General features: G+C 43.7%; 1 protein-coding gene across 1 annotated transcript in view; it reads left to right on the forward strand.

Annotated features, from left to right (window-relative positions):
• The window catches only part of GAP43 (growth associated protein 43), a 55,195-nt gene that overhangs the window by 8,703 nt on the left and 21,384 nt on the right, over positions 1–25,108 (forward strand). Inside the window, exon 2 of the mRNA XM_035114577.2 lies at positions 20,245–20,857. Within this exon, the coding sequence (XP_034970468.1) occupies positions 20,245–20,857 (613 nt within the window). The remainder of the gene's footprint in view (positions 1–20,244; positions 20,858–25,108) is intronic.

The raw sequence follows: 25,108 nt of genomic DNA on the forward strand, positions 1-25,108 counted from the left end.
GAACCTGATGCCGCAAGGCTTTGTCCTATGCAGCATCACTTACTTTTTCGTGAAGATAGGAGCTACAGCTGAGTTATTGGTACTCTTCCCTGCCCTAGAGTTTTCTGCTAATAATTTACAAAGCAATTTCCACATTGTTAGACTCTGCCTCATAGACAGCATCTCTCCCCTTTCTTGCCATTACGTAGATGACCCATCCTTCCTGTTCGTGGTAATGCAGCATCCCTGTGGGAAAACACACCCATTTGCTTCTGTGGAAAAACAGCATTGGGAAAATATTGATTTAACTGTCTTTGGTGCAATAAAGGTTTTGTTCTTCTTGAATAAAGTTAATAGCACTGTCTCCTGCAGCTCTTCATTTCCTTTTGCACACCCATCTGTTCTGCTTCCGATTGTTTTTCCTCTCCTGTGTGATTCATGTTTCCAGGTTGCTAATCCCTGCTGTGGACCTTGTGACTTACCGTAGCTCTTTTATCTGGCCTGTCTTTTTACTTCTGCCTTTGTTTCTCTTATGGCCAGTTTCTTTGAACAACCCATCTTCTTTCTGCTTGATACAAAAATGATGGATGTGATTACACCTGCAAACCTTCCACGGAGCCTGTGGGTTTTTGTTTCCTGTGTTGCAAGCTACATGAATTTACACCCTCCAACTGGAGGAAATACGTCACTTCATCTGTCAGCAGCACCATAACTATCAGAGACTGCGCCTCCCAAGCAAGTCTGAAATGGTCATCTCTAAGGTGGCTAGGCTGGTCAAGGATGAGGGCTTGCTATGCTGCGACAGGCCAGTGTTCTAGGCCAGCATTCTCTCGGCTGACAGCGGCAGATATAAGCACAGCATGATGGTTGACAAGCACAGCGTGATGGCAATACCCACCCACTGTCATTAATCCTCAGCATCTGATAGCCAGAGAAGTGATGTCTCTGAACATGGAAGTTGCAATTTGGATATTATGGCTTGCTATAGCCATCAATTGACCTATCCTCTGTGCGCTTATTTTATCTGCTGAAGGCAATAATGTCCTGTGAAAATGAGTTCCATAGGTTAATTATATGTTGTGTGAGGGAGTAATTTCTTTTGTTTGTCTTACATCTGCTGTGAATGGCCTTGGACCTTTTTTAATTTTGAGATTGTTGCCCTTTATTTACTCTCTTCACACCAATCATGTTTCTATAAAACCTACCCCTTGTCCTCTCTCTGTCTTCATTTTTCTCCTAAGCTAAGAAGCCCTGTCTGTTTCATTTTATATTCTTTTTGTTTTCTTTTTTTAAAAAGACCCCTTCCAGTGTTACTACATCTTGGTTTATTATGAAAAAGGAGGTGAACATTGTCCAGAACTGCATGTGTTGTGTTGCTCTAAATGAAGATTATGAGACTGGTTTTTTTAAAAATTTTTCCAGTCCTTTTCATAATAATTTCTACTACTGCTACTACTACTAGTAGTAGTGAATTTGTATACTGCTCTATACCCATGGTATACCTGTGTCTGCACTAATGCTGCACAAAAGTGACCCTCTGATGAGATTGCTGGCTGATCAGGCTCAGTGCATACTTTGAAGCCACTCTTGGGATATTCGCGTATGGATACTCTAATGGAATTGGTTCCTGCTCATCTTAGGACTTACTGTGTTATCCTAGCATTTTGTTTTGAGCAGCCAGTAATGTGCTCTTACATTCTTACATGTTGAAGTCTTACACGTCGAAGGAGGACCATACCACATGCTTTATCTAAACATCATATTATAATTTGTAGCACACATCCCAGAATGTATGAGAACTGTCCTGCCAAATAAGAACAAAGAGCCCTCTGGTTCTGTATTTCTGTTCCCCAACAATAGTAGCCAGGCAGATTCTCACAGGAAGCTAAGAAATATGGCACTGGTGATAGTGGCACTGGCTTCTTCTTCTCATCATACAACTTCCTAAATCAGGCATAGGCAAACTTGGCCCTCCAGATGTTTTGGGACTACAATTCTCATCATCCCTGACCACTGGCCCTGTTAGCTAGGGATCATGGGAGTTGTAGTCCCAAAACATCTGGAGGGCTGAGTTTGCCTATGCCTGCACTAAATTACCCCTTTACTCCAGCCTTTGCTACGGTGGTTAGGGCTGATGGAAGTTGTAGTCCAAAACGTCTGGAGAGCACTTGGTTGGCAAAGGTTGCTTTGTTAATTCACACAGTGCATAGTTGAACTACCGGTATGGTATTCATTTCCACAAGAGGCAATGATGGCCACCAACTTGGATTAGACAGATTAGTGGAGGATAAGGCTATCAATGGCTGCTAACCCTGATGGATACATTCTGCCTCAGCATGCTTCTGAATACCTGCTGCTGGAAACTGCAAGAGGGATGCATGCTGTTGTGTTCAGATCTTGCTTCTGGGCTTCCTAAGGGCATTTACTTGGTCACTGTGAGAACAGACTGATGGATTAGACGGGCCACTAGCCTGATCCAGCAGACTCTTCTTATTCTTACAGTGTGAGCATTCAGAAGACCATTGCTAATTTGTTTTGTTACCCTGGCCTTCATCTTCTAGTCTATTTACTCTGCGCCACCTCATTTGATTTGGAGATCTCATCCCATGCATTACTATCATGCCAGGTGGTTACGTGATTGTGAACCTACTAAGCAGAACTTAGTTGACCACCAGTATGGCCTTTGAACTCTACACAAGAGTTTCATCCGTCTATACTTGTGGCTGTCATCGCATTATAATCCACATAAAGTGCATTGCAATAATCCTTTGGAAGGTTATCAGTGCATGGCCTCCTTTAGCCATGGTATCCATGTCCAGAAATGGCTGCAGCTAAAGCTGAAGCTGGTAAAAAGGACTCCTAACCATTAAGGCCATTTGACCCTTCAGTGACAATGATGGATCCAGGAGTACTCCCAAGCTATGTACCTGTTTCTTCACAGGGAGTGCAACCCTGTCCACAACAGGTAACTGACATACACATTGCAGGAGGTTGGATGAGATAACCCTCAGGGTCCCTTCCAACTCTACAGCTCTATGATCTCAAACAGTAAACCATTCACCCACAAGGCCTCTAACTTATCAGGATTTAGTTTCAGGACCCTGTCACCCCCCCCCAAGTGAATCTTTCCCCCAACTGTGAAAAATATCCTAGTTGATCTGAACCACTATCAAAAGCTGCACTATGAATGTAATGGGTATCACCTTTCTGGCACTGATGTTTGTGGGAGGACAAATGTATTGCCCTAAGAGGATTGCACCACATACTTTTCCTGAATGTTGCTATATATTTGTAGCATCCTAAGAATGTAAGAGCTGTCTTGCTGGATCAGAATAAAGGGCCATCTGGTCAGGCATTCTGCTACCAACTCTGACTTGGCACACAAATTGGACTTAGTAGAGACAGCCTTTATCATAACAGTTCCAGAGTTTCCATTTTGTAATGGAAATGTTAATGTCACTATAGGTCCTGTTTGGCTCACCTAATATCCCCCTCCACTCCCATTTTGTATTGTCTGAATTTCGAAATTAGCAATGCAAATGGAACCTGAGGCCATTACACCATGCTATTTGTTCTAATCAGCTGATAATTTAGGGGCACTAATATACATTATAGCATTCATAAAGGAAAATTAGCTTCTCTTCATTTGAAGCAATAACCAATAGAGAAATTTGCTATTGTTTGTTGATGGCCCTGTTATTTATTGATATTTATTTGCTTATATTTATAGCTCCTTCCTAACCAATTTGGAAGTCAGACCACATAACAGACCAAATAATCTCTTGTCAGTGTACATCCATTGACTCACGTCCCTTGCCTTCTGAGCTGTCTGGCTGCTCCGGACACTTAACCTTTCTGCAGTCCTCTCCAACTACCCTTAGACCTCACTCTCCTAAACCTAATCAGCACTCTTCTGGCTGCTGCTTGTGTCTTGGGGAAAAGGTATGGAAAAGATGAGGGTGTAGGAATTCCCTTGGTTGACGTATGATCAAGCCAAGTGAGCTCCTAGTAGGTAGAAAGCTCCAGTTGACAACCTGTGCATGGTTGCACTGAAGCCCATCACCTACCCTTTTGGCATCATCACTTGATTTAGGTCTCTCCTACTGCAAAAAAGCTAATGCTATTCTAGGCCAAATCAACAACAGTATAGTGTCCTGATCAAAGGAAGCAATAGTACCACTCTATACTGCCTTGGTCAGACCACACCTGGGGTACTGTGTTCAGTTCTGGGTGCTACAATTTAAGGAGGATATTGACAATCTGGAATGTGACCAAGATGATCAAGGGCCTGAAATCCAAGCCTTATGAGGAATGGTTGAGGGAGTTGGAAATCAATTCAATAGGCCTGTTTGCACTAGAAAAGTATTCAGTAGGTCCCTAACTCTTCGCAGTGAGGAAGCCTGCCGAATCTTATGGTATCTGGGATTGGGGGAAGATTTGGAGTTTGAAGTACCCTGATCCCAGTTTCCATAGCCCCAAACTTCCACACACAAACATAGGGAAGCAGAATAAACAAGTTCCTACATTGTACAACTTCTCAGACCTCACCTGGAGTACTGTGTCCAGTTCTGGGCACCATAGTTCAAGAAGGATACTGACAAGCTGGAACGTGTCCAGAAGAGGGCAACCAAAATGGTCAAAGGCCTGGAAACGATGCTTTATGAGGAACGGCTTAGGGAGCTGGGCATGTTTAGCCTGGAGAAGAGAAGGTTAAGGGGTGATATGATAGCCATGTTCAAATATATGAAAGGATGTCATATGGAGGAGGGAGAAAGATTGTTTTCTGCTGCTACAGAGAAGCGGACATGGAGCAATGGATTCAAACTTCAAGAAAGAAGATTCCACCTAAACATTAGGAAGAACTTCCTGACAGTAAGAGCTGTTCGGCAGTGGAATTTGCTACCAAGGAGTGTGGTGGAGTCTCCTTCTTTGGAGGTCTTTAAGCAGAGGCTTGACAGGCATATGTCAAGAATGCTTTGATGGTGTTTCCTGCTTGGCAGGGGGTTGGACTGGATGGCCCTTGTGGTCTCTTCCAACTCTATGATTCTATGATTCTAAGCAGTCACTGCAGGAGCCGAACAGTTTCCACTTTCTACCCCTCTTCTCGGCTAGGAAGGGACAGCAGAACACTTGTGTCTCTCCCTGAAATGGGTTTCCCAGATCAACCTCCAGGGGAAGATATTATAGTAGTTCTTTTCCTGAGTCAGGTACTGGAGCAGGAGCAGAGGAACTGAAATAGAAGCAATTCTCCTTGGAGCTTCTCCCTGGAGCTGATCTTGGGAAGGCCCACTGAAGCTCAGGGAGACTGATCACAGCCATCTGCTGGAGATGGTTGCTTGTTGGTTTGAGCAGAATAACTGTACTTGCGTTGCCATGATCTCTCTCTCCTTTGTAGGTTCCCTCTCCCCCACTTTACCAATTTCACATTACTGGGTGCTGCCATTGGCTACTATCTGTTTTGCACTGACCTGTGGCAGGGCTTTCTTGGTGGTGGTTCTCCACTTGTGGAATGCTACCCTGGTGAGCTGTGTTGATCTCCCTTAGGAGAAGTTCTCAAACATTCCTATTAAGCCAGGCATTTGTTGATTAAAAGATGCTATTCTTGGCAACATTCTAATTAAATTATTAGCTATGCTTTTAAATATTCTAACATCTTTTTAGATGTTCTTAAATGTTTTTGGATGAAATGAGTGCAAATCAAACCAGTTTTTATATATTGACCCCTTCTAAATTTGTGAGAGAATAGTGGAAGGCAGAATGAGATTTGAATGGATTTCAATGCATCTACTCCAGAATGATGCCTTTTAATAGATTCAAATCACTATACAAACTAGTAAGCGACAACAAATTGAGCAATTTGATCTCTGCTTTCTTAAATACCATGGCAACACGGTTGAGTACCAGATTTCAAGGGCCAGGTCAGTTCCCAGAATACAACTGCTTCAACAGAAATAGCACAAGCAACAAGATAGAACACCACTGCTTTTTGCCTACAGCTCGCAGTTGAGGGTGTTGTAACTCACAATGGAACTACAAACTGTTGTCAAGAGTGATCTGCTGGGGAGAGCAAAGAAGTCACAAGGAGCTGACCTTTGCTGGCACATAGACAGCTGGATAACCTAAAAAGCCTACTCACCGCTCAGAAACATATACTGTATTGCCAAATTTATGACAAGAAATTGTAACAGACCGAAATGTTGACAATGGCCTCTGATACTATGTTTTGACTTAGTGGTACTGTCCATTGTACCTGTACCTGCATGCCTATCAATGTCAGCAATTTGCATTGGATAACTACCCTATCTTTTAAATGTAGTGACTGGGCACAGATCATATACAAAGAGTAAGAACACCAAGAAAGGAGTGGTGTCCACAGTACTGGACACAATATTGCTGATGTGAGTTACAGTTCTTTGGAACATCAAATTGTGTGGATGCATGGAACATATGACAACTGAACAGGCGTTCAAATAGAAACTCCTCAGTATTCTAGAATCAGAATAAAAAGTGAAGAATTGCATGTGTCACAGATTATTCTGTGTCTATTTTTTTTACAATTTCCATAGGAAACATTCCCCACTGAATAGATGCTAATTTAATTATTAAGGAGGCTGCAGTCACAGTCACTATATTCAGATCTTCATTCTAGCAGAATAGCAGTAGCTAATGTGGTGTCTTCCAGATTCTGTGAACTACAACACCCATTGGCCCAAGCCAGCATGGCCAATGGTTAGGAATGATGGGAGATGTAGTCCAAAATATCTAGAGGACATCACAATCTCCCTAGTCCTAGAATGTGCATGGTGGGTGGGTGGGGGTTAACTGCATGCCAGCCTCCGTTCCTGACCTACATATGTTTACTATCACTACATAGAGGCCTGCATGCACTGTTATATGTGCAGAGGGCTTTTTTTGCATGACCAAGAACCCTGTGCTTTCAGGTTCCCCCAACACAAAGACAGAGGCTTAGTCTTCTTTGTTGTAATCTTCTTCATTTGCATGGTTTGGGGTGGAGCCATGATGTGACTCCTCCTATGCATTCTTTGAAATCTGTTGGAATAACCTTCTAGATCAGGAACGATGATCAGCAACGGTCAGTAGTTTAGCAACAACCAAAGGGCCAAAGGTTCCCCCTACCCGATCCCAGACTCTAGGAAAAGGGCTCATATCTTGCTGAGTTATGCTAGTATAGACAGATTTGGAGAGAAACACAGCTTTCTCCTCTGCCAAGAGAAACCTTGAATAGAGACAGGTTTTGCCTTCTCTGCTGTTTTTTGAAATTACATTCCTGGTGCCCCTTTGGGCAGACTTTCATCCAAATGCAGGATTGGTCCAAAACTGGTCCAGTAGGCTTAAAGACATTTCCTTCCATTATGACTACAATTTAACATATCTGCTTCTAAATGTTTGCCACTTTCTTTCTGCTCTGGCCTTATGCTCATCACTTCCTGTTCCCTTTTTGTGTGTGTGTGGTTTGCTCTGCCGCACACATGTTTATTCCGAACAAGTTAGCAACATGCCTAATTATCCTTGCTGTAAGCATCCTGTGTATCATTAGCTCCTTCTGCTGGGGTGATTGTTCATTCATTTCTGTAGAGCAAATATGGCTTCGATGATCAAAATAGGATCTGTGAAGACAAATTAAGGGGAGGGAGCATAATCAGACTGACACATAAATCCCAGCGAGAAATATGGCAACATGAAGCTATATGATAAAGTGGGCCTGGGGCACTTTTCAATAGGTCACTGGGATACTGGAGGCAATACATGGCCATCGATAGCCTTCTCCATGAATACGTCAAACACCCTTTTAAAACCATGTTGGTGGCCATCTCTGCATCCTATGGCTTGAATTCCAAGGTTTCATCTATGTGTGAAGAAATGCTTCCTTTTGTCTATCCTGAATAATTGCCGTTGTGTTTTCCTCCTAATATACTCTAACATGTGCCCCCCTTCCCAATGCTAGACATGGGTGGTATTGAACTAAACAGTTGGGTGAGCAGAATGACTTCTGCTTGCACAGCAGGGCTTCCCTCTTCTCTTCTGCCTGCATACGCCCCGTACCATTCCCAAATCTGCTCTGGAGGGTTGAGGGAACCCAGAGGACAGATTTAGGGCATGAGCTGGGAGAGGAGGGAAGTTATTCCTCTTGCACAAGGATATAGATCTACACTGAATTTGACCTCTGGAGTCAATGTGATGGTGCTGCCACCAGTGTCCCTTTCCTGATTAGCCTATTTTCTTTTTTGCTTTTGCCTCAATCTTGGTCACTTTATGCTGGGGATCAAACTAAATATGCCATTGTGAGAACGCAACTAGCACACACGTGTTAATTACATAAATAGCAGCTGCGGGGGCCCCAGAGCAGCTTCAGGACCATACAGGAGGGTAGAGAACTTATTCGTTTCCTGCCACATTCTGAACTAAAACCACAAAAAGCAGCTTCAGAGAAGCATTTCAAGGGGAAGCCTCCCTAGGGAACATTGCTGCTTGAAATGCTTGGAAAGCCAATTTTGTCAAGTCTGTGACAGGGAAACAAAAATGTGCGTGTTAACTGCATCCATACAATTAAAGTTGCACCTAGTTTGGCCTTTCCCCCTGACAAATTCCATGTATAATTTTGTTGCTCATTCACGCAGTCTGAAGAGATCTTTTTCTCTTCAGTCCACTTAGGTATACACATCATTCTAAATACTTGATGTCATCTGCAAACTATGCTACCTATCTATGCTGTTTTCTTCTACTGTGGTTACTGCTTAAAGAAACATCTTTTCAGTCTATACGAGGTTTACAGAAGATACAGAGAAAAGGAGAATTACCCAGATAATCCACCCCAGCTGCTTTTAGCACTTTATAGTTCCAGACCAGCATTTGTGAAGTAAACAAGGGCCTACAACAACAACAGCAGAAGAAAAGTCACTTGGAGGAGGGCGACTATCAGGGGAAGAGTTAAGCACACACATTCCCTTCATGCTACCTCTGCTTCAAAGCACTTTGCAGTGATGGGAGGACTTCGTGTGGAAGGTTTTCCCAAGAAAGTTACAGCCGCACGAGAGAGACTTGTCCTTGTTCTAATACCCTTGCATACCATCACAAAGTGAGGGGCTGCACTTTTCTGGAATCTGCTGGTTCAGGGATCTTGCAAAACAAAACAAAACACAAGAACAGCTCTTGGACCATTTTCCTGGGGGAAAGCCCTTCCCTCCAGACCGCTGTGCTTCTTAACTTTATCCATGCCAGCATTAGTTGCATTTGCTCACAGTTTCTGCTTACCTGTAATGTGGCCCTGGGGCAGCTGGTAATGGAACATGTACAGTGCTTTGCTCCCCCCTGGCAGTTTCTCTGTCAGAAGTGCCCTCGGGCTTTTCTTTGTGCTGGAACCTGAGCAGGAGCTACCTGTGTCCTAATTGACATTTCCAACTACATTATTACTCATGCTCTACTGTTCTCTCCCTTCCCATGGAATTCAGAAGCCTTGATTCAGTCAAACATGCTCAGAATGTAAACATGGACTCATTTCAATACACTTGAAGCCAGCTAAGTACCCTCAAGAGAAGTATTTGGGGTTTCTCTCTCTCTCCCTCTCTCTCCCCCCCTCTCTCTGTGTGTACGTACTTTGGGGGGGCATATATTGGGCCCTGTATATTTTTCAACATTTTAGCAGTCAGGCAGTTATGCTTAAAGACCTAGACCAAGTTTATTCAATTCCAGCACTAGACAACTTGGGAAGTTGCTAGTCTGATAGAAGACAAATGAAACTGTTTAGAATATATCCCCACAAAGGTCAAAAACAAATTATTTTAAATAATTAAATAAATTCCTTTTCTATTATATCTTGTCGACAACACATACTATGACTGTAACATAGGTCAAAAACAAATTTCTGATAGGCTGGACAAGAAACCAATTGCTTTTCTGAGCCCACAAAAAAAGCAATATTGTAATCAGTATTGTATTCTGCATCTTTGCTCTGACTTCTCAGTTAACGTGCAAATATTTTGAGGCCGTGTCTGAGTTGATAGCTACTGTGCACATAAAGAATGTCCATATCTCTAGTCACCAATGCTGTGGTTCTAAAAGCATCTTGGGATAGCTTAGAACATGTAAGGAGCACAGTAGAAGCTCCGTGTTCTCCGCAGGCTGCCTCATCCCCTTGCATAGCACGTCTGGCCATAGACACACCTCCTGTGTGATTAGTGGCAGGTTAGTCCTCTAGTCTATTGTCTGGGATGGAGGAAGGAAGGAAGCTTTGCTGAAAGCAGCCACGTATTAACACATCAGCATCCAAATCAATATCTTCCCTGACAGGACTAATTCCACAGAGACATGCTGCCGCCAGCCACGCTGTAAAGGAAAGCTGTGCCGGTCCGGGGGAAATGCAGATGTGGAGGTGCCTGGGACCATGGCAGTCCTGGGACTAACACAGCTGGTGTGTAGGAATCGCTGCAAAGCTGCATGGTTTGCTAGGAAAAAAGGCCCTTGTATCAAGCTTGGACAGGTTTGCCTCCAATTTCCTGCTTCAGTATCGCTTGTCTGTGTGCAACCCTCCTGCATCACCCCTTTGGTGCTTTTTCTTTGTCATTGTCTGTACCGTTTTGCCTTTTTCTCTTGCTCTTCCTTCCTTTCTTCTCCTCAAGGTCTTGTAGCACATATTCTTTACTTCAACCATTTCCCTCCCATCTTTCTCATTGACTTCTCAATCCCAGTCAGTCCTGGGTGGCTTTTGCAGGCAGGGGGGGGGCACCTGTTGCTTATGTTTGTGCTGGAAGGGTGGAACTTCCTTTCAGCTTGTGGTTGCTGCCAGGTGTCGGGAACGAAGATCCAACTGCACAGCTCGAACCCATCCGCCAAGCTAGCTGCTTCCCCAGCCGTTGGGAATTCATCTGCCTCCCCTTTCCTCTAATTGCTTGGGATGTTTGTTTGGTTTAACGAACCCGTAAACACCACCTCAGAATGTTAATTGCTCCTATTTCCAGTGACACAAATTAAAAACACCACCACCACAAACAGAGCACAAGCAAAACAGGAGCAGGGAGGATACTTTGTTGAACTTGGCACCCTTCTGTCCAGTGGATGGAGTGAACGTCGCCATCAGCAGCAGTACCGGTAGCTTATGCTCCACCCGTATAAAGCAAAGTTCAATGTTCAAGCATCCCAAGAAGAACTGGTACCCAAGCATCATTTCTCTGGGCACATCTGGTATAAACTTGTAACATGCGCCCCTTTCCTCTTCCTCTCAGAAGGCTTCGTCTACCTGATTTATTAAATATGGTAGGTTATATAATAATAATAATAATTTATTATTTATACCCCGCCCATCTGGCCGGGTTCCCCCAGCCACTCTGGGCGGCTTCCAAAAAAACAGAAATTCTAAAATACAAAAATCCATCAAACATTAAAAGCTTCCCTAAACAGGGCTGCCTTGAGATGCCTTCTAAAGGTCTGGTAATTATTCTCTTTGAATTCTAGTGGGAGGGGATTCCACAGGGTGGGTGCCACTACCGAGAAGGCCCTCTGCCTGGTTCCCTGTAACTTGGCTTCTCGTAATGAGGGAACCGCCAGAAGGCCCTCGGAGCTGGACCTCAGTGTCCGGGCAGAATGATGGGGGTGGAGACGCTCCTTCAGGTATACCGGACCGAGGCCATTTAGGGCTTTAGGTTGTTTGATGTTCTTCAGCTTTTTGATTAGCTCCCTTTGTTGGAACTGCTTAACCAAGGCTGTAAACCAGGCATCCCCAAACTCGGCCCTCCAGATGTTTCGGGACTACAGTTCCCATCATCCCTGACCACTGGTCTTGTTAGCTAGGGATGATGGGAGTTGTAGTCCCAAAACATCTGGAGGGCCAAGTTTGCCTATGCCTGCTGTAAACTATTGGAGGCAGAAATAAAAGTTCCATCTCCTACAGATGCAACTGGTTCTTGTACCTTTGGGGGATAGGATCAGGAAAACTGCTGTTTTTCATCACTTGTGGATGCTCTGACCATAGTAACAACATCTGTCCTGGTGTAAAAGAATCCTGCTAAGAGAGCTGCAGGGTGGAGGAGGCGGAAGCCGGCGTCTTCTATCCTGGTGCCTTCACACTATTTAGCTGGGTTAAGCACAACTGTCCTTGGTGCTAAATTGCTTCCACACCTCAGGAAGCGTGAAAGGTTTTTTCCTGCCTCCTGTGCCCATGGTTCGCTATTTTAGTAGATACAGTTGTCAAATCTTTTCCCTCTGTACTTCATTCTCAGCTATTAGATATCAGTCATCTTTGATTTTTATAACATGATCCCTTTCGTTCTTTCCTACAAAACAGGGGGTCCTTTGGATAAGGCTGAAAATTTTTGTAGTTGCTTTAATTAGTATTTGTATCCCTGAGCCACTGCATGTATTTGATTATGTGTGTGTACATACTTTTTAAATTAATAAAATAATGAAAATGAGAACAAGGTGGCTAGTTGCCCCCACTCCCCAAGTTTTACAACGTAGGAATCCTAGATTGTCTCTGTTTCTCAAGGGGGATAGACCTACCAACTACCGGTAGAAAAGGGGATTATCCCTATGTGAATCCTGCTACGCAATTAGCAATCAGCCTGGATAACCGGGGGGGGGGGGGGGAGGTACATTTTGCACGTGACAATTCCATTCCCCCACCCCCTAGTCATTAATTACATAGGGAGCTGCCTTAGATCGTATTACAACTCCTTGTTTATCTTGCCTGGCATTGTGTACCCTGATTTTTGTAGTCACTGTCTTGAAACTGCAGTGGTTGAACATTGGACCCTCTGCGTACAAGGCATATTCTCAACCACTGGTCCTGCTTCATTGTTCATCTGAACCTAGGAATCTTCACAAAATTAGAAAGAGACTCACAAAAAGGGCCGAAATTCCTTACGAGCTGCCCTTGTTCCATGGTTGGATGAGCAGGAGGCCTCAGGTCCTCTGAGAATTTGTTTTGGATATTGCATCAGAAGCACAGGGTTTGCTTGCTTACAGAAGCCAAGCTTCTCTTGCAATGCCCAAACCGATTCTTATAAATGTCTGCTCCATTTATTTCAGGGGAACTCCGCCCCGCCGCGCCCCGCCCCCCTGGCCAGGGGACTTTGGTCCCTAAGATTTTTTTCTCCCCAAATCTTGTTGTTCAGTATCTCTTACTTCTTTACAGGATTATGAAACCTATCATTTATGATCAGTTCTCTTCCAAGGTGTTTGACGCCTCCACATTTTTCATTTACCCATTTCAAGTCACGTGCCCTTCCTCCCATCACTTTATGCTTCATAAAACCAAACGATTGGATCCACCACACACTTGAATGTAGGTCCTCCAGTTACAAAGAGTGGTTGATTGTGGCCGCACAGAATAAGTGAATCACTTATGTGAGGCTGGTAAAAGAGCATCTATTTGTTAGTGCATTTCTGCTGTATCTTCCTCCTAGAGGGAGGAGATGAAGGTGTTCTTCTCTTCCATAGGAGGAATGATGCCAACCCAGACTCCTTTGTTGTTGGTGTGGTACCTGCTATGGGATCAATGGGGGAAGATGGCTCTGGTAGTTCCTCTGGTTGTCCTTGTTGCTGAAACACCATTAATTCTTCCCCCTATCAGCCCTGTATTAACCTGAATTACCCATCAGAAGCAGAGATGCTCCAGTGTCCCGTACCTTCTTACTGTAATCCAGGAAGACAGTGGAAGAACAGATGGGAAATGATTGCTGCATTTCAGTAAAGGGAACTGTTGAAGGAAGACACACAACAGTAGAGGGTGTGGTGGAGAGAATGATTCCAAAATAATGACTGCATCCTATCCTGAACTGGGAATCTTAGATAGTATGTCATGGATCTACGTATTTCATGAAAAAGAGGTAGAAATATTATGAAGATTTTAGTTTTGATAATGTGGATTGGAGAGTGAGGTTAACAAGCCTGAATACAGTCCTTTGGGCAACTAGTACAAGTCATTTTGAGAAGAGAATCCTTGGAGGAGGTTTGGGCCCATGAAAGAAGAACAGAGTGTTCCCTTCTTCCAATATATGACAGAAATGACTCTGGGGAATACATGTAATGAGGGCTTTCTCTCTTTTTTTGTCCAAAGAAGTTAGATCAATACAGTCATACCTCATGATACGTCTGCTTCATGTTGCGTCTTTTCAGGTTATGGACGCACCGAACCCGGAAGTCCTGGAATGGGTTACTTCCGGGTTTGGCGTGTCTGTAACCTGCACGCATGTGCAGAAGCGCTAAATCACACTTTGCACATGTGCAGAAGCGCCACATTGCGTCACGTACGTGCGCAGATGCGGCGCTTCATGTTGCGGCCTTTTCATGTTGTGAATGGGCCACTGGAACAGATCCTGTTCACAACATGAGGTACCACAGTAGTGAATTTTCTCAGGGCTGCCAACATTGTATTTATGAAATCACAGGTTTTGCCATCTTGGTGTTTTTTTTCTGTACCTCAAGCTCCTAAAATTTAAAATAGTCGTCAGGTTTTAGAAACAGAAGGCTTATTTTAAAATGCTTCTAAATGAATTACTATTCTTTAATGCCAGCTTGCTATTTTGGAAGCGTGGCTTACAATTTTAAAGCCATCCTCTGCTGCACTAACCATGCAACATATGCAGACTGCCTACACAATACACTTCCCCCCACATTTCAGGTGAGTTGCTGCTCTATGGATCCCTCCATACTGCCAGTATTCATTTAAATACTGACAAATTGAGGTTTGTGAAGTTAAAGTGGATTAAAGTGTTCTGACTCTCAGACACAACATACCCACTTTCAAAAACAACACAAAATAGACTTTTTGCTGTAAGGAAAGTTATGGGAAAATGTGGGATGGCATTAGATTGGTGGAAAGCCATATAACCTTGGCAGAAACAAATCAGGGTGTGAATGCTCAATGAACAGTGGACATCATACAGCCTCCACAGAAACTTTGTGCAAATGAATCAGAAAGAATAAACAGGTTGCCAGAAGTGACCTGTGTTTATGACAATGCTGAACAAGCTTTTCTTAAATCACTAGAATGTAAGATACTGAGATCAGCAATGTCAGTTCTGTATAGCTCCAATGGACCAGGAGGGTCACTGGGGAGACTGCTTGGAAAAATATTTGAGTCTCAGAGAAGCCAACACTCATGGGTCACTAATCACCTTTTCTTAGTCAGCCATCCCATCGCCCTAATAATCTGCAGGCACTCACCAGCTTAATGTCCGTCCCGTCAACCCATAGCAGCATTTTCTTCCTGCTAATGCTAGCAGGGCATAATGAGGCAGGCAGGAAAGTCAGCACCCAGCTGGTGATACACCAGCAGCATGGATCCAGGCTGCACAGGATCCCCCTGGCCACTCAGCAGCTGGGTATCTGACATAACACCTTCCTCCGTTGCTGCTGGTGAAGGCAAGGCCTCCTTGGGTTTCCTCAGTCACTTGCACTGCAGTGGTAGCGGAGTCCTATCTGCTGCAGCTCACCCAACACTGCTCTCCACATCTGACTCATTGGTTCTTGTTTGTGCATGGGGATGTGCATTTGCATATCTCATTGAAAGTGATCAGGGAAGACAGATGGCGCCAACAAGCATTCTGCTGTGCTTTTGAATGTGCACCAGACTTGTGCCGTAAACTGTTACATATGCAGAAGCATGCTTACTTGTGAGGGTTTGCTTAGCTGCATTGATAAGCCTTCCTCTAAGTGGGAACCACACTAAATTGCCTTTGTGGGAACCCGTCCCTGTGTTTAGCTCCTTAGCCTGGAACAGTTTGTGTCATGCTGGACAAACCCCTTGACCATGTTGCATCTGCTTTCCCATGCTGCAGGTAATGGTGGCTGGTGTCCATTGGACCTGGTGGGCCATAAGGCAAGGGACCAATGACAGGCAGAGCCAATTAATTTTAGTTTTGTTCCCATCCTCTTTTCTGCTGAGTTCTACAAGGGCAACACAGAGACTGAGAAGGATGAAACTTATAGGCAGCACCATCTGGTGGTGGAGACTGAAGTCAGATTGTGATTGGTGGGGCAGTGTTCCATTTGCACTAATGGAGAGGTCTCCACTGCCTATAGGGCTGTTGGCTTTTGAACGTTTCTTGCCTTCAGAGCTCTCAGCTTTCAGGCTGTGTATTGCTTCCTGACCACCACCTGGATTCTAAGAGCAGCCATATTTTGTGGGAACAACCCCACTCCTCTGCTTGCCCTCCTACAGAAGGAGATTGAAAAGCTATTTCAGGTGTGGCTTTCTCCCCCAGTGCATTCAAGCAGAGCTTCAGATAGCTGTGCTGTGCTTTTCATCCTGCAGGATTTCCCTGGGGCTGTGAAAGATCTCCAGGCGACGAGCTTGCAAATGGGTTCTTAATGCATTCCAAGATGCCCATTTGAAAGAACAAATGTGTGTGTACAGAACATTACCTTTGGGAGCCCCACTGGAAATTTCAGGATGGATGTTGAAAATGGAGAGGCCATCTGATTCATCCAGCCTAGCGTTGTTGACTCTTACTGGCAGCAACTCCCCTGGGTCCTGAGCAGAAGAAGGACTTTCCCATTACTTTATGAACATCAAAAGCAAGAAGAGTGCTGTAGCCCCCTAAAGACTACGAGCATGATATAAGTTTTCATAGACTGCAGCCCACTTCACAAGATGTATGAAGATGCATACTCAGTTGCAAATATGTATTTAAATCGTATTATATTAGTGGTGTGTGTGTGTGTGTGTGTGTGTGTGTGTGTGTGTGTGTGTAAGTGTAAGCAGTGAATTTGGAGGGAAATGAAATGCAAGAAATAGTGACAATGTCAATTCAATTGGAGCTAGAATGTATACAAAACAAGTGTAGTGATAGGTGATAAAACAATCAAGATGATAATGCTGAGTGAATTAACACCTGTAGCAGGATATGAAACCATTGTCTCTACTCAGATCCAAATGATTAGAACTGAACTTCTTGATTAAATATAATCCAGGAGTTTCACATTGGAGCCCATCCCTGGAAATTCCTTTACAGTATTCACATTTGGCCTCTTCAAGATCAATAGCAGAGAATCCTTGTAGAATGAAATGTTTTCCTACAGGTTTCTGAACACTACTGTTTCTGATGTCATATTTGTGCCCATATGATTCTTTTCTGTGTAGAATGTGGAAGGGCATTTCTGACAGATGAGAGTAATGTATATGATGAAGATGAACAAGTAAACTGACCCTTGATGATGTGGCTGACATTTTTGGTTCCTGCAATTGTGTTGCCTGATTAGGTGTGTTGGGAGGACAGAGTTGGCATCTGGGTCAGCTGCAAGCTGCGGTTCCACAGGCTGTGTGGGCTATTGTTGCTGGTGAGTAGCTGTTTCAGATGAGGGAGATGTATGTAAGCAAAGACTGGCCCACCAACCATGGGCCAGGAGAACAAAGCATGTTTGATCTCACTGCTCAAAGTTCTCCCCATGTGGCTCCTCACTGTGAATTACACTATGCATCTGGTAGATTCTACTCACAAAAGCTTATTTGTTCATAATTTGTTATTTGCCACAATACTGGTTTTTGTTGTTGTTGGGTTTTTTTTTGGGGGGGGTACTTCAACACAGATGGCTATTCCTCTGGAAATTGCCTTATGCCCCAGCATTTTGTATTCTAATGGGCAGAAGCTCTTTGGTGTCTTAGGCAGAGACTTCCCCCACTGTCTGCTACATGATCCGTTTCAACAGAGATGCTGAGGATTGAACCTGAGACTTGAACCTGAGACTCACTGCATGGCAAAGCATGTGCTGTGCCACTCAGCTATGCCCATGCACACAGCTATGCACAGCCCATTTAAATTTTGCCTCTGCTTTCCCACAAACCCTTTGCTAATTACCTGACCATAGTACCGTGGAATTGTAGAGTTGGAAGTGACCATGGGTGTCATCTAGGCCAACTCCCTGCAGTGTAGGAATCTTTTGACCAACTTGGGGCTCGAACCCATGACCCTGAGATTAAGAGTCTGATGCTTTACCAACTGAGCTATAGAGGTCTGATGAGGTCAGCCTCTCATCAGTCTGCTATACTCAAGGCTGGTGCATTACTAAGAGAAGACGAATATGTACAGTGGTACCTCGACTTACGAATGACTCGACTTACAAATGTTTCGACTTACAAATGGAGCTCCGTCCACCATCTTGGATGCGGTTTAGATAGGATTTTTTCGACTTACAAATTTTTAGATAGGGTTGCTTCGACTTACGAATTTTTTTCTCCCAATACATTCCTATGGGATTCAACTTACGAATTTTTTTGGCTTACAAATGTGCGTTCGGAATGCATTAAATTCGTAAGTCGAGGTAAGAGACCTAAAAGATGGCATTTGTTCACGTGTAGAAGTCAAAACACAGCTATCCATCATTTAATACCTCTTTAGGAAACATTTAAAGCAACTTAGTGCTTATGTTTGCACTAGATAGATGTTGCCAGTGTGTACTGTAGGTAAGGTCATTTTAAACCACACTTAAAAGAAACCATCCGATAAATGCACCCCTTGGTTTTGGAAACAAAAGGATAGTGTTTCATGATAAATATGTTCAGGTTGTTTTATTTATTTATCTAGAGTATTTATAGGGCACTCTTCAGCAATGCTCTCAGAGTGGCAGCTTGCAATAAAATAATCAAACCACAATGCATTACAATGAGTCATAAACATCTCAACAAAACAAGACACAGAGGAGCAATAAATTAAGATAAAACAGTAACATTAAATCTCATCAAGCACTTAAAAACCTGGGCAAATAGAAAGGTTTTTACCTGGCACAGAAAAGAAAACAAGGCTAATGCCAGGTACCTCTATTGGTAGAGGGGATTCTAGAGAATCGGTGCCACAACAGAAGAGGCTCCTTGTCTTGCTGTCACCACCTCATCTCAGAGGATATGTTGGGAAGGGCTGTTGCTTCATGAAAGAGCGCATGCTTTGCCTGCAGAAAGTCCAAGAGGCGGATTTAGGGCAGCACAACTGGTTCTGCCACACTGGGCGCCAGGCCTAGGGGCACTCTAGGACGCTGCCACTATGATGTAGTTAATTGAGCATAACCGAAGGTGATATGCAGGAGTTGGGGTGCAAAATTTTGGGCTCACACAGGGTGCCACTGAAATGTGAAAAACCAGAGTTTGCCCCTGCAAGGTAGGATCTCTGGTATCTCCAGTCAAAGCTGAGACGAACTCCTTTCTAGAACCTTGGAGAGTTGTTGTCAGTCAGGAGTGGTCTGACTTGGTATATGGTAGCTTCTTGTGTTCCCAAGGTGGCAAGACTTTTTACACCCATAAATGTTCATATGAGAATAGATGCCCCTTCAAAGAACCTGGTGCCGAGCCACTTAGGATTTTGTAGGTCAGAACCAATACTTTGAATTGTACCTGGAAATGGATCACTGAGATGTGTTCCATATATTTGGCTATGCTGCTGCATTTTGCTCTTACTGTTGAACAGCACATTTCAGAATTCTAAATGAGATTAGTTGATGCATATACAGATCCTATCTATCTGTCTGTCTATCTATCTGTCTATCTGTCTATATCTGTCTATCTGTCTATCTATCTATCTATCTATCATCTATCATCTATCTATCTATCTATCTATCTATCTATCTATCTATCTATCTATCTATCTATCTATCTATCTATCATTTGGCATGACCTGCAAGCCCTGTGACAAGTATATGGCTTTCTCCATGCATGCTTTCTTCAAGAGGCATTGCCAAAAATCCTGAAGCTCTGGGGTTGGGTCTTCTGCAGCGGTTGCCACAGGTCTGTGCTGACCATGGAAGGAAAGTGGCAATTCAAGCCTGCAGCTCCTAAAAGCTATGGTGAGAGTGCTTTCAAAGTCTCATTGAATGTTGCAGAGCATGGGCTGAACATATTGGTGTGGTCAGCACAGAACATCATTGTAGAGTGGCAGTTGCTATGGTGTAGAGTGGTGTACAGGCAGTTGAGTGACAGCTCACCTATCTTCCCTAATAAGAATAAAGTGTCTCTCTTAAGAGTTCAAATTATAATAAACATGGGATTGACTTAGCATGTTGAATATGGAATGGAAGCCACATGCTGGATTTTCATTCATTAATGGTGCATATTATTAGTAACATGTTTTTCTACTAATGAGCTTTGCTTATTACAGCAAGTACCAGGAATGAGGAAAATGAAAGCCTGCTGTAACTGCTTTGTGTTTGCTATGTGTGTTCTGCAATATGCTGCCCCAGACACCCTAACTAACTTTCATGGAATGCATTTGCTCGAGAGATTTCTAAACAAACCTCCCCTCTCTTTTCTTCTCCCCACAAAAGGTTGAAAAAAATGATGACATTGACCAAAAGATTGAACAAGATGGCATCAAACCAGAAGATAAAGCTCATAAGGCAGCCACCAAAATTCAGGCTAGCTTCCGTGGACACATAACAAGGAAAAAGCTCAAGGGGGAGAAGAAGGGAGATGCCCAAACTACTGATGTTGAAGCTGGTGAGAAGAAGGAGGAAGTCCTTGCCAATGGCTTGGCGGATGGCAAAGCTGCTATTACAGAAGTTGCTCCAACTGAGAATGCCCTGCCTGCTGATGGCAGCAAAGGAGGAAGCACCCCAGCAGATGAGAAGCAGGGGGAGGGCACAGCTGACACTGGTTCAGAACAACCTGCCACAAAGGCCACTGCTCCCGCTGCCCCGTCGGAGGAAAAGTCCGCTGCTGTTGCCGCTGAAACAGAAAGTGCCACTAAAGCTTCTACTGATAATTCACCATCCTTGAAGGCTGACGAAGCCCAAGTCAAGGAGGAACCTAAACAAGCCGAAGTGCCTGCCACTGTCACTACTGCCGTTACCCCCACTGCTGCAGAGGATGCTACTGCCAAGGCAACAGCGCAACCCCAAACAGACACAGCAGAGAGTAGCCAAACCGAAGAGAAGACAGGTACGCTAACAATAGCAAGGGAGGAAAGCTGTCTTGGGATGGAGATAGCGGTGATGTGTGAGCTAGGAAATGGGGATTAACATTAGGATTAACCCACCAGTGGTCATTCATGAGAACAGGGCAGGCGTAGCTTTAAAGCAGGCAGCCATCTATCCTAAATGAAATTTGGCAATTGACTGGCTCTGTGGTACTGCTCCATGATAGCGGAGCCCAATTCACAGTCCTTGGGCTTTGAGGTGACCAGCAAGAGATTTATCTCCCTCGCTCTCCCCTGCAAACCTTATAAGGAGGTTTCACCCATAAGGAAAACAAACCTATTTTCAAACATTATGAGTGATACATTTTAAGTGTTGCAAGAGAGAAGTTTCAAAAACTCTGGGCGCTCAAAAGATTTTGAGCCTTGTCCACCACGATAGGGTTGTGTTCGGTGTCATAACATACCCCCAGCCACCAGATTATACCATTTATAATAAAGTTGCCCCTTTAGAATAGAATGTCTGGCCATTTATGTCCATGAGTACTGATAAATCCACAACCCAGGGTAGGTGATTTGAGGGGTGATGAGAGAGCACTACGGTAAATGGTTAGCAATTTTATTTATTGTTGTATTTATACATCCAAAAGGTGGGGAGAGGTGTGTTCAGGTGCCAGAATAACTTGACCAGCTTTGGGTACTGTGTGCCATGACTGGGCAGTGGGGTGGAGTGTGGGGTTGAGTAGTGCAATTTACTGCTCCACCCCAGGCAGCAAACTGCCTTGGGCCAGCACAGATCAATTTTTTAAAGTTTATTTCATTTATTTCATAAAATGCATACACCGATTGATTGTAAATCAACAACAACAACCCTCAAAGTGGTTTACAAAAGATTAAACAGTAAAATAAGAAAACTTCACAAGCATACTTTTAAACCTACAGAATTTAAAACACTAAAAACAAATTAAAATCACCTCAACTTTCTAAGCATCTGGGTAGGCTTGTTGGAACAAGAATGTTTTTAGCAGGTGCCTAGAAGAGTACAGTGGAGGCATCTGCTTGATCTCAAGAGGCAGGGAGTTCCGAAGTGCAGGTGCTGCCACACTAAATGACTGAATTCTTACGGATGTGGAATGGGTATTGTGTGGCACTTGTAATAGTGCCAATTCCACCAATTGAAGCTATTGAGTGGGCACATGGACACAAATGGCAAAATGGCAAAATGATAGTGGTAAGGTCAGTTGGAGGTTTGTGGTGCAAGGGTGGTAAGGGGAAGGCAATAGGCTTTGGTATGATAACCCAGAAAAGGTGGCTGAAACCAGCATAGGAATTGTGCAGGTGGGCTCTATACTGGAGACTTAAACTACTAGTGCTTCCCTCTCCCCATCTAGCTCAAGCATCCTGTTCTCAAAGTGGCCAACCAGCAGTTTTTGGGAAGCTGGCCAGCAGAACCTGAGCAAAACAACACTCACCCCACTTGTGATTCTCAACAATTATTATTTAGGGGCATGCCACACAGCAATCATGGCTAGTAACCATTAATAGCCTTATTCTCCGAACAGCAATAAGCAAATAGTAAAATGTACAGTGTATCAGGCAGAAAGAGCAGCCAAACTGAAATGTATCCATTCTCCTTGGGTCATGTTTTTGTATGGCTTGATTCCAAATGACTTCAATGGAGACGGGCCAGAGATGATTTTGAAGCACAGTTTCTGCCAAATTGATCTGTAAATCTCACGAGAAAGCAATGTCTCCAGTACCATAAAGCTAGTAATCTAAACCTTTGAGTGGGAGTGACTGAATAAGCAAGGACACATAGGTTATGTGTATAATAAACTTCATAATTCTGGTTGGCAAGGGTAAATTATTTTCAGCAGAAACTGAGCTTTTCTTGCTGGGGCCAGGGAGAAAAAAGAGGTGGGATAAGGGATGGCAAAGAAGGTGCTTAGGGGCATTTTCAGTCAATAGGCATGTTGAAAGAGGCTGCAAAGCTCATTTGCTCCTGTGTAGTCCAATTAATCTCCATGGAACTGTGCCAGAGCAAATGGGTAGTGAAATATGGTCTGTGAAGAGACACTGGGTGCAGATGGCCCACCCTCAACTATGGCAAACCTTGCACGATCCTCCACTGAGTTCTGATTTAAATATTCCATTTCTGTCATTTTCTGAATCAGCCAATAGGCAGAGAGAGGCTTGTCTTGTAGCAATTCCAGTGGCACCATACGCAAGGCAAGGGTGGGTTAGAAATTCGATAAACAACAAAACAAACATTTGACAGAAACAGGGGCGAATTTGGATGCTCCTGGGAAGGCAGAACATCTTCAGGAATTTCAAGAGGAATTTCCAAGGTTCCATCTAGGATTTAACACTATACTTGAATTCCAGGCTCTTTGAACAGTTCACATGCCAGCCTGGAGATCGTGCTCCAGTTCACATAGCCGACTCAGCTTATTAAAACTAGACCATGAATTCTGCAAGAAAACCTATCTTTCCTTGAACAAATGAGAAGTTTGTGGGCTTTCCTCTACCCTTTGGCTCATGGTAGCAAAACCATTGCAAAGCCAATACAAAAAGTGATAGGATTGATTATATTAGAATGAATTGTAGGATAGTAGTGAGAAATTGATTGAGCTGATTGAGCTATTAGTGGAAAATTGATTGTTTTTTTGCTCGGAATTAAGCTGAGCAAAAATCAATGTTTGCTTAGCTTAATTGGCTCTAAACTAACACTGTTCAAACATTTCATAAAATTGTGAAATGAAGACAGGAATAAAAATGTATGTGTCTACTGATGATGCCATTTTGTGGGCCCTCTTGGATGCAAGGTGGAATTAAAATAGATTGGGTGAGTGAAGTTCCCCTTTAAACTATACTTGAATGGTGAGCAAGGCCACTCAACTGCTTTCATGGCACACCATGAAAAGGTGCTTGCTCACCTCATGAATGCATGTGGTAACACAGGCAGAGTGTTCCACCCTACCCTCTCCACAGTCAGGTGCCTACCTTTAATCCACTTCCCACAAAGTAGATCCTTTCCTTATCTCCCCTTAATGACCTGAGGGTGCTTTATGGAATACACCATACATTGCTCTCTAGAAGGGGCCAATGACAGCTGGCTTGGAGTGTGAAAGGTGGACCTGAACTTTCGTAGGAATTTCCTGAGTCTTCATAGAGATGCTTGACACTTGCTCGAAAAATCGCTGGTGTTATTATTTCAGTGGCACTGTAATTGGTAGTGGAAGGCTGCCAACAAATAAATAAATCTAGTTTGGCTACAAGATGGTATCATTGGCTGGCTAATTTCCAAGGCACACTTGGCTCCCACTATTACAAAAAAGTAAATGCAGGTCAGCCCACATTTTTGCAGTGGTGTTCATCTGGAATAAATTTTCCTATAGTTACTGCCTCAATCTTCTAATTCAAGGACATGATCTCATGGGTGACATTGACAGTAGACATACCCTTCCCTTTATTTGTCCTATGTTTGGGAAGCCATGATGTCATCTGAAATCGGGCAGTATGTAGGAATTGCCTAGCATCAAGTAACAGCAATAATCAAGATATTTCAGGACTTACAATTATAATAATCATTTTTGTTTCTTAACATCTGGCACAACTGAGCTGGAATTTCTCTTGTGCGGGATCCATTGAAGCAATTGAAACATGCAACTGTACTTTTATTCTCGTAGAGATGTGGACATGCACTGATCTTTTACAAAAATGCTTTCTTAAAACTGATATTGTATAAGACAGGCATCCCAAAACTCGGCCCTCCAGATGTTTTGGGACTACAATTCCCATCATCCCTGACCACTGGTCCTGTTAGCTAGGGATGATGGTAGTTGTAGTCCTAAAACACCTGGAGGGTCGAGTTTGGGGGTGCCTGGTATAGGAAGTCCAGGTTCCCTCTCTTCTATCCTGTAAGGATAGTCCCTACATTTGGAATTTACTCAACCTATCTTATATAAGGATCACTATTGAACTTGGAAAATGCAACTGCTCCCCCCTAAGGTTCAGAAAATAGCTCAGTTTATTCTGAGTTCCATTATGCTACCGATGCTATCTGTCTGTCAACTTCTGAGCCACCAGGCCACCTTGTTTGTGCACATAACTTGCGCTATCTCAAGGGATGGTATGGAGCCTTGAGTGAGCATAGGATTCTAACTAGGTTCCTCTCTTGCCACCTCACACTTCAACCCCTCTGTGCTGGTGGTACTGCTCTTGTGTAAGGGCTCTACCGGGATCAATGTCCTTCCAAGGCCCAAGTATCTCTGTGC

This window comes from Zootoca vivipara, chromosome 4, assembly GCF_963506605.1.
Source record: "Zootoca vivipara chromosome 4, rZooViv1.1, whole genome shotgun sequence".
Classification (NCBI taxonomy): Eukaryota; Metazoa; Chordata; class Lepidosauria; order Squamata; family Lacertidae; genus Zootoca; species Zootoca vivipara.